The 15,000-nt window shown below is 43.6% G+C and overlaps 2 protein-coding genes and 1 non-coding gene across 3 annotated transcripts; 1 reads left to right on the forward strand and 2 right to left on the reverse strand.

The window, feature by feature from the left end:
- The first annotated feature begins 19 nt into the window (after positions 1-19).
- Positions 20-6,256, forward strand: st13 (ST13 Hsp70 interacting protein). The gene is made up of 13 exons (XM_061224383.1): positions 20-238; positions 729-859; positions 1,216-1,273; positions 1,435-1,522; positions 2,757-2,830; positions 2,962-3,028; positions 3,302-3,386; positions 3,785-3,895; positions 4,029-4,131; positions 4,241-4,357; positions 4,474-4,534; positions 5,145-5,236; positions 5,334-6,256. Exons 2-13 carry the CDS (start codon positions 750-752, stop codon positions 5,463-5,465), a joined length of 1,098 nt encoding a protein of 365 aa, XP_061080367.1. The 5' UTR covers positions 20-238; positions 729-749; the 3' UTR covers positions 5,466-6,256.
- A 3,244-nt stretch (positions 6,257-9,500) lies between these two features.
- On the reverse strand, positions 9,501-12,871 carry rbx1 (ring-box 1, E3 ubiquitin protein ligase). The gene is made up of 5 exons (XM_061224338.1): positions 12,741-12,871; positions 11,885-11,963; positions 11,737-11,807; positions 10,924-11,009; positions 9,501-9,742 (listed from the first exon to the last, which is right to left on the reverse strand). Exons 1-5 carry the CDS (start codon positions 12,816-12,818, stop codon positions 9,730-9,732), a joined length of 327 nt encoding a protein of 108 aa, XP_061080322.1. The 5' UTR covers positions 12,819-12,871; the 3' UTR covers positions 9,501-9,729.
- A 296-nt stretch (positions 12,872-13,167) lies between these two features.
- On the reverse strand, positions 13,168-13,239 carry trnaq-cug (transfer RNA glutamine (anticodon CUG)). Its single transcript has one exon. It is a non-coding gene; the product is annotated as a tRNA-Gln (tRNA).
- Between the last annotated feature and the right edge of the window lie 1,761 nt (positions 13,240-15,000).

Raw genomic sequence — 15,000 nt, forward strand, 5'->3', positions numbered from 1 at the left:
CTCGCTTTCATGTGACGACTTTCGTCAGCGACACGACCCTTCACAAACATTGGACCACAGCAGCTCCTTGTCTGTCGTCTGAAATAGTGCCCGACTAAAAATCGGCTTCTCAGCTTGCGTTCATTTTGACGCATGTAGCTAGCTAGCGACAAGAGCGACTGCGGGAAAGACTGTTGGTTGGTTCCCATTGCTTACGACTGCCCGTAGATAGGGGGAATCGTAATAATTTGTTATACAGGTAAATTACAGAGATAACTATGTAATTAATTACGTTTTTCTCTGTCTTAGATTGCAAATTTTGTTACCGGCTTTCTGGCTACATTGCTTGTAAACATCGAATTTCTACTTTGGTAAACAGTATTAGCTAGCTAGCTGGTTGTGGTTCCAGAATATTCCACTGCAGCGAGGTTGTTAATCCTCTGGATCGCGTCTTGTTTTAGTGCCACATGCACTCAACACTGAAGCACTGCGTTCTGCGTAAATACTAGCAGAATGGTTCAGAATATAAAAGTTATCCAACGAGCTTTTTAGCTAGCTAGCGCATGTGCACAGTTACTCATTTGAATAACGGACATTATTAGACGAATGCTACTAGCTAGCTAACGATTGTGCAGCTAGCCTCTGTGTCTTCAGCTAAAACGAATAGTCGTGTATTTTATTTTGGTCGCTAGTCATTGTGATTGTAGCTGGAGTTAGGTCTGTTAACTAACGCTCTTAATCTCCCTCAGAACTTGCCAAGTGAAGAGGAGATGGACCCGCGGAAAGTACATGAGTTGAAGGCCTTCGTGCAGCTATGCAGCGAGAATCCCTCCGTTCTGCACATCCCCGAACTCGCCTTTTTCCGGACCTGGCTGTTCGAGTCAGTTTCCTTTATCACTTTTTACAAATACCGACTTTGTGAATAGAAAACATTAGAATACAATACTTCAGCATATACGCAGTTAAACAGTTTTCTGAGGTACACATGTTATGCAGAAGCTCATTTTAAGTATCAAGTCAATGTAATTCGAAGAACATTTCTAGCAACGACTAAACGGCCACACCCACTGACAGGCACGTACGAGTTCACTCGCAAACACCTGTGAAACGCAATAGTCAGTTATGGATCATTCTCACCAACACACAAGTTTCCAGCAGACTCAGGCGTATGTGTAAAATGGTTGGCTAAATTGATGTTATGAATGTCATGAATAGCTACTAATAATTCGTTTTTAGGATGGGTGCGACTATCCCGCCACTGAAGACAAATGACGTGCCCCCATCTTCATGCAAGGTATTGGATGAGTCTGACTAGTAATTACGCGCGTTAAGCTTGTTGATCGAATTTTGTGTGTTTGTAGATCAGTTGGTTATGCTTGTATTCGATGTATTTTGTATTCATGTTATTAAGCAGCATATTCACTGGTTGCCGCTGTACCATTTCTTCTGATATAGGGTTGCCCCTGCGCTGGTGCAGCTCCTCCTCCCCAAACTGCGGCTGGGGAACCGTCACCCCCTTCTGAGAGCGAGGAGAGCGAGTTGGGTACGTCTGCCAATATTAGTACCAGAGAGAGAGAGAGAGAGAGAGAGTGTGTGTGTGTGTGTGTGTGTGTGTGTGTGTGTGTGTGTCTGTGTGTGTGTGTGTGTGTGTGTGTTGTCATCGTACGAATCAGTAGTGTTCAACGTCCAAATAAAGACAGTATAAGCCATCTGTATTTCAGGCCACTGTTATTCCAAGCCTAGAGGAAAGGAGAAAAAAATAAATGAATCAATTTTTACATGTTGTATTGTTGCAGTTGCCACATTTTGTTAAATAATGTTGAACAAATTAATAATGGATCTGCTCTGTTAATGTGGACGTTCTCTTAATTGAATTGGCTGTTTTTCATAAGCTTGTGAAATGGATCTTGCCGGAGGGCACGGGAATACATTGGAGTACTTGCAGCTAGTTGAGAACGTAGGGGCATGAATGCATGCTGTCCAGCACTGGTTTAGGTTTTCGCACGCTGTATAGTTTATCCATTTACTTTCTCATGCAACTGTTCTGCTGCTCTGTGGTGGAATGAGCTTCGCCCAGTCTGCACAGCAGAATGCTGGCCGTCTTCCAGCAGAGAGCTTAGCCCCGTCTCCTCTGGCTGTATCTTAGACGCCTTCCCATCCCCATTGTACTTTATTGTACGTCGCTCTGGATAAGAGCGTCTGCTAAATTGCTGAGAATGTTGCTAGCCAGGTGGGGACACATTAAGCTATTTTACTAATCATAAGCGATTCAGCAGCACACATTTAACAACTGAGATTTGCTGTCATAACTGGTTGTCCTCGAGGACCCCAAATATAGAGACTAGAGAATAGATTGACACTATTCTCACGCGAGAATGAAACCCGTGGAACCCTTACGGCTGGCAACAAATGTGGTTTGTGCTGCCATTCGCACAACATCATACAGACATAATGCTCCTCATTTTTAGCACTCCAGGAAACGTGTTTATTCTGCACAGCCATCTTGGATCATGCGTTGACTTCTGTATCCCCTCCCCCGTCCTTCCTCTTGTCACAAATGTCCAATTGTGTAATGTGTCCCCTGTGTAAAGTGGACACTCTTGTGGTCTCTTGTTTTTTTTAGTCACTCTGGATGGCTGCTAAATGACTGTAATTGAATATAACATGGTTGGTTGACTGAGAGTTCAATCAAAATGGCAGTCCCTGTTCTGACGCTCAGTGCTGACATTCAAGATGACAGCAGCTGATTGGGTGGCTCTCCTGTTGTGTTCTTTCAGAGATCGACAACGAGGGAGTGATCGACGGAGATATGGACGAACCCCAGGAGATGGGTGACTTAGAGAATTTAGAGGTGAGGTCATACGTTTGATTTATTTTACAGTATTGGCGCTTTTTTGCTGAGCCTCATGACCCAGCCCACGCCCTGTCTCTGTGGCGCCCTCTGTCTGTGTGCATGCATCAACACGCGGTTTTGATTTGCAGGTGACTGATGAGATGGTGGACCAGGCCAATGAGAAGAAGATTGAAGCCATCGAAGCCCTTGGAGAGGGTGAGTGGAGTGAAAATCTGATGCTGATCAAAATTGAAACGGTTCAGTGATATGGTGTGACGGGGAAACAGAGGTGCAGTGGGCTTTTTCATGCAACACCCAATGACTGGTGGCTATGTGGGTCAGGGTACCTGATGTTCAGGATCTGATCCAGGAAACAACACAAGAGCTCCTGCTCTCTTTTCTCTGGCTGCAGCCTCCACCTCTCACCCTTGCTCTCACTCTCACTCTCTCCCCCCGTCGCTCTCGTGAGAATGTGTTCCTGTGTTATAGGGGAGCTGGAGAAGGCTCGGGAGCTCTTTACAGAAGCCATCAAGCTGAACCCCCGACTGGCCATCCTGTATGCCAAGCGAGCCAGGTGAGTGGCTCTGCTGAGATGTGGGGGGGTATTAGGCTGTACAGGGTGGGGGGGGGGGGTGTTTGTACCAGCTGCAAGGGGTATGTTATGACATACAGGGTGTGTAACGCCTGTGGGCGGGTGGGGTGTTACATCGTACAGGATTTGTAACAGCTGCAGGGGGTATGTTATGACGTACAGGGTGTGTAACGCCTGTGGGGGAGGTGTGTTACATCGTACAGGGTGTGTTAACAGCTGCAGGGTGTGTCTTATGCTGTGCAGGGTGTGTCACGGCTGTGGGGTGTGTTGCGCTGTACGGGGTGTGTAACGGCTGCGGGGTGTGTTACGCTGTACAGGGCGTGTAACGTCTGTGCACTTGGTCTCTGTGTTTGTGCTGAAGCTCCTCTCTGGTCCTGCAGTGTGTTCATCCGCATGCAGAAGCCCAACGCCGCAGTGCGGGACTGCGACCGTGCCATCGCCATCAACCCAGACTCCGCCCAGCCCTACAAGTGGAGGGGGAAAGCACACAGGTACCGCGGCCTGAACAAGACATGCAATGCAGGCGCACACACACCGATTTGTTCTGCAAACGGTTGACTTGGGTAACATTTCAAATACAACTGACTCTTTCTCTCTGACTCTCTCTCTCTCTCTGACTCTCAGGTTACTTGGCCACTGGGAGGAGTCTGCACGGGACCTGGCCACAGCCTGCAAGCTGGACTACGATGACGATGCCAGCACCTTGCTGAAGGAGGTCCAGCCCAAGGTACCCAATCTCTCCATGGGCTGGTGATGCTCTGCAGTCCATCAGAGCACAGACACAATCTCTCTCTCTCTCTCTCTCTCTCTCTCCACCTCCCCCTTTTTCTCTCCAGGCCAACAAGATCAGTGAACACAGGCGCAAGTACGAACGGAAGAGGGAGGAGCGAGAGCTCAAAGCGAGGAAGGAGAGGGTGAAGAAAGCGAGGGAGGAAAACGAGAGAGCGCAGAGGGTGAGGGAAGGAAGGAGGGAGGGAGGAAGGAGGGAGGAAGGGAGGAAGGGAGGGAGGGAGGTAAGGATGAAACGGACAGGTTGAAGGGCAGTTTTGACCATTTTCTGTATGGACAGGAGGAAGAGGCCAGACAGCAGGCGTCCGGTGGAGCTCAAGGGGGGTTCCCGGGCTTCCCAGGTAAGACCGAGCATCGCTGCGTCCTTCACAGAACGGCCCACAACATCTCAGAACACCCGGTGTTGGGAACACGGCTGCAGGTTGCTCTGTGAAAAGCTGAAACTCCTGAACGTCTCCCGCGTGGTGTTGAGGACCGGCGCTCTGTTGGACTGCTGGGCGCTCTGCCATTTTGAAGGAGAGAATTGGCCTTGCTGGCTCGCTCACTGCAACTGACGGAACTGCAAAATAACAGGGGCAGTGAACCCTGTAGTTTCTGCCACCGATTTAAGTACTGTCTCCTTACCTGCTGAGAATGAGTGGCAGCACTCTCATAAGAGTTCTATATTTTACAGCAGTTGCAGCCTGTATCAGCAGTGCTGCCTGTTTTCATTTTAACCCTAATTTAGCACACACATTAGCGGCTCAACGAGATCTCTAGCTGTTGATTGAGGTGCACTTGGTTAGGGTTGGAGTGAAAACCTACAGGAACAGGGTTGGGGCCGCCCTGCGGGAGAGGTTCCCGAACCGAGCTCCTCGTGTGATGGAAGTTTTGAGGAGCAGTCGATGTTAAGCTGAAGTGAAGAAGTGTGCCGTCCTCGCGGGTGACTGTGGTCTCTGTTGTGTCCTACAGGGGGTGCGGGTTTCCCCGGTGGAGCCTCTCCCTTCGGCATGCAGGGCTTGGGCGAACTCTTTAACGACCCGGAAGTACTCAAGGCCATGAAGGTACGGTAGGTCCTGGGCTCGTCGCCTTGACCCTCGTCTCTCACGATACACGCCGCGATCTGTCTCCTGAACGCTGTCCTACCTCACTCCCCATCAGGACCCAGAGGTGATGGCGGCCTTCCAGGACGTGGCGCAGAATCCTGCCAACCTCGCCAAGTACCAGGGCAACCCCAAGATCATGGCTCTCATCACCAAGCTGAACTCCAAATTCGGGGGTCCCCAGGCTTAGGAAGGGGAGCCAGAGGAGGAGAGACAGGGGGGTGTGAGGTGGAAATTATTTTGGGATTATTCAGATGTCCATATTTTATAGTTGGAGAGGAGCAGGGGTGGAATATGAAGGGTGCAGGCTGAGTGTGTGTGTGGTGTTAGATGAGTGGTATAACAGATGAGGTGAAAGTGAGGTGAGAAGAACGAGTGTTTGGCTGTTGAGATGGTGGCTACTTCCGATTTAGGGGGTGGGGGGGTGGGTGTGTGCACTATTGACTTCTACATGCACTTAATGGGGCCAGCCTAGAGACAGGCAAATTAGCATTCATAGAGGCATAACATCGAATGGTAATTTATTTAGGGAGTCCATACTTGGCTTTTTAGGGCTTCCCTCCTCTTCAGAAGCTCAAGCTTCCTCTTTTTAGGGCTACTCTTTGTTAAGGGGTTTGTTAAAAGTGTTCCCATAAACGCCAAATGAACAGCGTGACACTGTGTTAGCCACCAGCACAGACACATTTAAAACCGGTAGACGGGGCTATTGGTCGTATACAAGGGCAAATCGCATCATAAACTAGAGGGCAGTTGTGTTTTTTTTCAGGGGCAGAAACTCAGAGGGATTCTCTTAACTGCTTTCCCTCAGATTTCTAATGTTTCATCCTCCTTCGCTGTAACACGTCTGTGACTTGTCTGTATTTCTCTTCTAAAAAAAGAACTACAAAAACTTAAACCAACAGAAACTTATTTTCTTGTATTTTGGGTTTTGGAATCAAATGGCTAAACTATGCCGAATGAAATAAATGTTTTTGTTGCAAACATTTGTCTGTTGGTCCATTTCTTTGGGCTGTCATTCAGTTCTGATATGTATAGATCATTTTGAAGTCATTTTCTGTATGTGCCATCCAGAAAATATGTTGAAAGGCCCATTTGACCAATAAAGACGATGCTAGTGAATGGATGGGCCCTGGTGAATGGCGAGTATAGTTTGAATCACCAATCCAAACACCAGTGCATAACTGGCCTCATCACCAGCAAATCAGCATGGAGACATTTTATCAGGCTAAAACCCCAAAATACCAGAGAGACACTGAAGAGGCCTGCCTCCAAAGGGTTTTCACAAAAACATCCGTGCAGCATATTTCGATTTTGTCAGACACTAAATGAGCAAGATTTAATTTTTTCACTTATTAAAAATGCAGTGAAAATGTTGCAATCCCTGCTGCAAGAGCGGCCAGATTTGACTTGAATTCTGCACTTTGATGTGCTTCCATTTCAGTGCAATCTTAAGCCCGAAGCAATGTTTGCGTATCCCCTATGAACAGCATATGAACATCACTCCTAACTACAGTGGGCTCAAAAACTATTGGCACCCCTGACAGAAAATGACCAAACAATACTCAAAAAAATTCTAAACAATATATTTATAGACAAACTCGAAATACCAACATGTGATAAATACTGTGCTATATTAATGTTTCAATGGAACCAACAAAAATCATTTACTGATTTAATTAAAAATCTATTTCCTCCAAATCAATGTTTCACAATTATTGGCACCCTTAAAGATTATTGTAAATAACACCTACCAAAATTAAACCAGGTATTAAATTCTAATTATTTAAGTTTATCTATGTGTTAAGGAACTGTATTGAGTGATTACATAACTTTCTGTTTCACTAGGGTATAAAAATGAGGTAACGCACATGCAATATCCCTTTGTCATCCAACACCATGAACACGTAGACCTTCATAAACGTGGTAATGGCTACAAGAAAATTCACAAACGATTGAATATACCACTGAGCACTGTCAGAGCAATTATAAAAAAGATCAAAAGATATGGAACTGTTGAAAATCTCATGGGTAGAGGACGCAACTGCATCTTGCCCCCCAGGATACTGAGGAGAATGGTGAGAGAAGCAACAAAATCCCCAAGGATCACAGTGAAAGAATTGCAGGCCTTGGTGGCATCTTGGGGTCACCAGGTTTCAAAAAGTACCATCAGACGCCACCTCCATAACCACAGCCTCATTGGAAGGGTTGCCAGAAGAAAGCCTTTTCTGACACAGAAGAAAGTGCTTGGAGTTTACAAAACATCATTTACATTATGACTGGAACAAGGTTCTCTGGTCAGATGAGACCAAAATTGAACGTTTTGGTCAGATATGTTTGGCGTAGGAACAGAGGTGCATACAAGGAGAAGCACCTCATACCCACAGTGAAATATGTGGTGGGTCAGTCATGTTTTGGGGCTGTTTTAATTCAAGGGGCACTGGCATAATTAATTCCAGCAAATATCAGGCAATTTTGGCTGAAAATCTGGTTCCCTCTGCCAGAAGTCTGGGACTTGGTCGTAGGTGGACTTTCCAACAAGACAATGACCCAAAACACATCTCAAGATCCACACAGAAATGGTTCCGTGACAACAAAATCAACATTCTGCAATGGCAATCTCAGTCATCAGACCTCAATCCAATCGAAAACCTGTGGGCTGATTGAAGAGGTCAGTTGATAAGCACAAACCCAAGAACGTGAAGGATCTTGAAAGGATATGCAAAGAGGAATGGTCCAAAATCCCTCCAAATGTGTTCCTTAATCTTGTCAAAAATTACAGGAAGAGACTCCATGCTGTTATCCTTGCACTAAGTACTAGGTGAAGGGTGCCAATAATTCTGAAACCTTGATTTTGTTGAAATTTATTTTTTATTAAATGATTGTGATTTTGGTTGTTTCCACTGAAACATTAATAATGTTCAGTATTTGGCACATGTTGGTGTATTACCTTTCTCTATAATTATATTATTCTTTTTTTTTAAGCCTTCTTTGTGCATTGCTGGTGAGGGGTGCCAATAATTAGAGCCCACTGTATAATACAAATAAATTGCATGCAAGTTTTGCCACACTATGCGAAACTAAGGTTCATACGATGTGAAATGATGGTTCCATTACAATAAAAGCGAATCTTATTGTGATTTACATGTATGGGAAATGTGTTGTTTTAAGGCATCTGGATTTGAGATCAAAAGATGAATATGAGATAAAAGACAATCAGCTTTTGCTCAGTTTTCTAGTCAGTGGCTTGTGATATTTTCACCCCTGCCCTCGGAAGTCTACTGGTGACCATGTCACTGACAGTTTTAGGGATTTTCTTCACAGCTCCTCGGATTCAGCCGTTACCAAGAAAGTGGTTACCATTTCAACCTGTTTTTTCTTTTTCCAAGTCCTTTCCAAACTGCTGTACTTGATATACTCAGTTTCTGTGCCATCCTTAATGAATTATTCTGTCCTTTCAGCTCAGATTAGTTGTTCCAGCCAATTAGTTCAATGGTCTTCGTGATGGTGTATACCTGCTGACTCCAAATGCAGTTTCCACACACTCAACTTTTCCTTGTGAACATTCCATGCAAAAAGAAACGCGAAAGCAACAGAACACCCATCAGTCATCCAGCTTTACGACGCAGAGCTGAAAATGGAGACGCAATAGAAAAAACACGTTTCTATAAAATGTGTACACGTCCCATTAAATCAAAGTTCACTGCACTTTTCTCTGATTTCTCAAAACCAAATTCCCCAAGTATACAGCAAAAATAACAGAATTCACTCCACCATTACCATACCACATTGTATATATATATTCTTTTTTACAGGATACTAGCTCAGTTTCAGCACAACCCCCAAAAAAACCCCATCTCTGTATCCTGAACTAGAAGGTAGCGTTCACAGGTTTATCTTTTTACTGATGGTACACCTCTTGGATCATGTGAGAACAAGCAGGTAGTGAACCGTATCTCAGAAAGTCATACCAGGTCATTCTCCGTCACGGAGGAGCTCACGTTTGGACTTGTGCACTGAAAACAAAAAGGCAGCAGACTCTCATCAGTATGAGAACAGAAATTAACAGCTTTTTTTTTTTTTTTCAATCCCCTGGGACAATTCATGAGGAATGACCCGGAATAGACTGACAAGTATGTGATTACACATTGACATTACACCAAATTTCATCCATAAAAGTGGAAACTTGTCAATGGAACATTTTGTTTATTTATAATTTACAACCACTTGGAAAATGTAACTTAAAAAGGTTTCATGTTTTCCTATGCAATTTCACAATGAACACTGTTCGGAAAACAATAAGACTAAAGAATGCAGGAATGGGGAGTAAAAATGTCCGCAGAATGACCACGGTTGTCCACACAATGCCATTGTTTTGGTGTGTGTGTGCACGTTGCTGGGAACTGATGATGACTTTACATTTGCAGTTATACAAGCAGCGGTCCCATCTTCCATCATTAATGTCCATACCTACACAGAAGAGGGGTACATTAATATAGGCCATTACAATGAGAATGTGTCAGCAACAGGCATTTTATTCAACGGGACTTTCTCCTGGAACTCTGCTGCCCCGTCAAGCACAAAGTGCAACTCCTGAACAGCAGCCGTGGCAGAATGGCTACATTCAGCTGTACTCTGACACTAATATTAACTACACACAAGAGTGATTGGAGTGTCAGGTCTGTCATTGTATGCATGTGAATAGATCACACATCTGCACCCATAATGTGTAAAAAAAAAAAAATATTAAAAAAAAAAAAAAACAACAGTGATCAGAGTGCAAGATGAGAGTGATTGCCTTCCTTGTCATAATGGTAATGAACACAGTTAAAGCCAGAGGGCGATTACTAATGCAGGTTAAAGGGGTTTATCGGTTTCACGCCTGGCTGAGAACAGTGGGGAACGGTGTGCGGCCTGGCTGACAGCCACCTGGCTCTTCCCGGAAGCGATAGGCCGCAGTGTCTGACGGTTTTTGGTGCGTTTCAGCACGAGAGATACATTTCAAAGTCTTTCATTGGCTAAAGAGTCCACACACCTTGTTCTCAAGGCCTTAATTAGACTGCCGATTGAAAGGAAACCACAAACGCCTGTAGACACTGCGGCCCTCCAGGACGGGAGTTTGACACCCCTGCGATAGGCATTACTTAAATGTAATTGCATACATTTTTTTCCCCAATTCTTTAAGATCACATCCTCCTCAGCCCTTTTACAAAAGAATTTAAAATAAAAAACAAATCCCGATTAAGAAATGTTGTGACAGGTATAGGCTAATCTTAAAATGCGGCATTCATTGGAATAATTATTATTATTTTTTTAATAATAATAATAATAATAATAATAATTATATATATATATATATATATATATATAGTAGAACAAGAGTGCGCAAGAAGGGCTGATCCGTTTCAGGATTTTGTTCCAACTACTGCTCTTCATTCAATTGGCTCAATCATGTCTTGACCCGATCAGTGTCAGCACCAGGCACAGTCACAGGCTCAGGCCATCCCAAAGATTTCACTGTGCTCAAGTACAAGACTGAAGCAGTGTAGTCTATAGAGCGGTCAGGAAATTAAAACTAAAAAGTAATTGGTTGGAAGAAAAACCAGCACACAGACCAGCCCCTCCAGGACCCCTGGAGAGGAGACACTTACTTCTGGAACTCCCATTCCCTGTTGTCTAGAGGACACACCTGCCTGGTCTTTAGCCAGCGGGAGATGCAGTGAAAGTGGAAAGCATGCTGATGAGAAAAGGGAAGGATCAGGACACAGACATTGACACGGCGAGCCCTCTCAGTGAATTACCTCCGCCTTGGTGTTCAGACTGGGACAGCACAACTGCCATTTTGATTTGAAGCATAACTGCTTTCTGCCTTTTACATTGCTTTGTTGGTTGTTTGTTTGTGGTTTTAATTTAAAAAAATTTTTTTTTTTTTTTAAAAATAAAAATAAAAAAAATAAAAATTAGGCCCTGGTCCTTATCTTTCTTGTACAGGTAGCAATTGAAATTGTACTTCCCTCTAGGGTCTTTCAGCGCACTTATCCCTGGTTATGGGTATGCACTTTGTTGTACGTCGCTCTGGATAAGAGCGTCTGCCAAATGCCAATAATCTAATGTAACATTTCATTACATTATTGGCATTTTGGCAGACACTCTTATCCAGAGCGACGTACAGTTGATTAGACCAAGCAGGAGACAATCCTCCCCTGGACCAAAGCTGGGTTGAGGGCCTTGCTCAAGGGCCCACCGACTGTGCGGATCTTATTGTGGCTACATCGGGATTAGAACCACTGACCTTGCGTGTCCCAGTCATTTACCTTAACCACTACATTAGAACCACTGACCTTGCGTGTCCCAGTCATTTACCTTAACCACTACGCTACAGGCCACCCCTGTAGCATTTGAACATGTTTTTGTCTCCTTTCCAGCAATTAAAATGATGCACTTCATATTTGACTGAGACTTACGTTGCATACCCCCCACGCCACTGTGCACTCCTCAGATGTGGCTGAGGCTTGGTTGGCCTGGCACTCGATACCTGGAGAAATATGAACACAGGTAATTGTAGTGGGAACAAACCAACACATAATTGAAAATTTTGAAAAACACACTTACAGAGATCCATGATGTGATTCCTGCAAATGGCACAGTTGTCTACAACAATGTCCCAGGCCCACAGAGCGACAGCATTCCACTGCAATTAACACCAAAGATTCAATCAGTAACACAGGTCCTGAGCTACAGACACATATAGCGAATACATAACCTTCGGCCACTAAATAAAGGCCAAGACAATATCAGCACTTGACATTAAATTGCTTTTCACGTTTCTTACCATTGAATCATTCAGAGTAGCCTATTTTAAGAATGGACAGTGCTTCACTCAGAGAAACTAACGTGAAGTATAGGCCTACTGAACTCATAGCCGCGGAGACGTCAACTTAGTATTTCCATAATAATAAAAGAACGTTAACCCGTGAACATACACGCTACATTTAAAATCGTTCTTAATACTGGCTAAAATACACCCTAAAAGTAAAACACAGATTTCGGAATTTACCAGTCAAATGCATAAAATAAATGGCCTGGTTATACCGTATCTTAAATATTAGGCCAACACTTTGTTTGGGAACCTAACGCCACCCTTTAACTTAAGGCAATTCATTGCCTGAGTGGTTGATCACTGCCAATAATAACTGTTACAACGGTCACAACAATACAACACACATATTTACTTTAGTTAAAGGTTAACATAACCCTAAATTACCTTAAAATCCCACAACGACGCCCGATTTGTGTTTATTATTACCCATCTGACAAACATAAGAACCCAGCTTACGACATTTGAGGGAAACCGGAAAACACTTCGGCCTACTTCAAGCAAGGACAACCTGAAACTTTAGAATAATGGACATTTGCGTTAGCCTTTTGCTGACATATGTTCAATATCTCGTCATATCCAACGCCTCACCTTCTTCACTTCAAAACGCTTCTTGCTGGCTCCGCTGTTTGTACCGCTTGGTGTGTCAACATCCATCGCTGCCGCCATCTTGTCTGTCTTGCTATTTGAAATAAATAGTTTGCGCCTGCGCGCAGAATGAGAGAACATAGCTAGCTCCACGTGAAAATAAAATGTATTTAGGAAAGCATTGTTTTTTTGTTTAAATTGTACGCCAATTAACAAGACATGCTGCTTATTTGAGCTTGTTTTAATAACAAGAGAATGATCACTGTGTAAAACAGTAAAATCAGTCGCAGGGGATGTAATACCTCTCATTCATTTATATATGAACTCGTTGTTTTTTATAAATATGCTCCCGCAATTGCCAATGCCTTGCGATTGTTACGAATTTACTCTGAATTTACTGAGTGAGTTTACAATTCAATATCAAAAGGTCAGGTTCTACCGAGATTTGAACTCGGATCGCTGGATTCAGAGTCCAGAGTGCTAACCATTACACCATAGAACCAGATACTACAATACTCTGGCAGGGATGTCTATGAATTAGCGGATGACTACGGATGACTCAACAAAGTTAGTCACGAGTGGTAAGGGAACCAATTGTTTCTTGATTCAGTTATCGCCCAAGCTACACCGCTAACAGCCAGATTTCAAACGTGGTTATGGTTGGCTAAAAATCAGCACATTATACATGAATGTATTTAACATTTTTGTAACTTTGCAGTCCAATTCCTGTAAATTATATCTATGCGAATAACACTTCACAGCAGCTGATGTCTGTCGCTTCTTATCCGAGTTCAAGAATCTGAATGAAATCTGTTTAGTAACGTTAGCTTACATCACTGCAAAATTAGCGTTATCATCACACAAGTGCAAGTTTTACTTAACGTTAAATCCTGATGGGTGAAGAGACGGTTTTAGGCCATTTGCTCAAACGAAAATGTATTTCAGTAAAATGTGAAATACCTTCCAGGAACTTTTATTTAGTTTTTAAGTCAAACAGCACATATAAATAAAAGTATAATTTAATGTGTATAGGGTAAGGAGGAAGTCTATGTACGTCTACAAATTAAAAAGTTGCTTCTATGCCCATCAATGTAGCTGTCCTGTAGTACAACTGCCTTGGACAAAGGCGAGGGTCTGACCCGTTTGGCATTGTTACCTATCCCAAGAAAAATCTCTCACTGGATGAAGGGTTAGTGAAATGCTGTACATAATTGAATCAAGGGTTTAACGATTGGTATGATCAAAAAAATGACCAGGACCTCAAGAACCTGCAATGAATACCTCTAGTTTAAGATTGATGGACCTAAGAATAAAGTGTCACACAAATTAATTGGGAAGTATGAACGTACTGTCAACATGAACTGTTGAGGAGGAAAACGCACCCACAAGCGACACCTGGTGGCCATTTAGAAAATCGGCAAACCAGAGTCGGCGTTACTTCATTGAAGTTGTGCGTGATTGCCATTTCCCAAATGGTTTTCATAAGAGTGCAGTTATTTTCACCGGTTGTGTAATTTGCACAAGATGGTGTCCAGCTACACCACTGAGCTGATAGATTTTTGACTGAATTGTACATTTGCGATTTAAATTTGAGGTGAAAACAAAATGATGCGTAATACATGTGCCAAAAGTATTGTTCATATTACCAATTGCATTATTTGGAGTTGGAATTCTTGAACTGTCTGTGGTTCACTCCAAATTATTACCTGCAATGAACAGTCCAACTCCACACAGATGAATCAGTGGAGTGAGCTGAATAGATATGACATATGCTTGTCGCAGAAGACAAGTCGCCATAGTCTTGAAGAATGTGCAGCTAATTAAGGTCATGTGCTTGGAGACCTACAACAGTTGGACAAGGAGCTGAGCACCAAAATCAGTGATCAGTGAAGGGCACAATGGAGATTTGCCTTGGAGTGTGCACATTTTAAAAGTCTGTTCGAAATGGCATGCAATTAGGGAAAGGCTCTATAAACAGACACATTTTAAGACGAGGGTTTGGAGGGTGATCCAATTTTTTTGGCCATTTCGAACAAAACCACTTCCCAGATGAAGCAGGGTAACTAAGTTGTACCCACTCCCCTAACTGCTGGGTAGCCAGTGCCGTCTGCATTGAGTGAACGGTGGAGGGGACAGCCATTTGTACCAATAAGTGGGTGACACAGAAGACAGATAGATTTGCAGGTTAGTTAAAGCCTTCACATAACTGTAACAATCCCTGCACAATAATCTGTAACATGCCGACAAGCCGTGTTAGGATGGA

The sequence above is a fragment of the Conger conger genome, chromosome 16 (assembly GCF_963514075.1).
Source record: "Conger conger chromosome 16, fConCon1.1, whole genome shotgun sequence".
Taxonomy (NCBI): domain Eukaryota; kingdom Metazoa; phylum Chordata; class Actinopteri; order Anguilliformes; family Congridae; genus Conger; species Conger conger.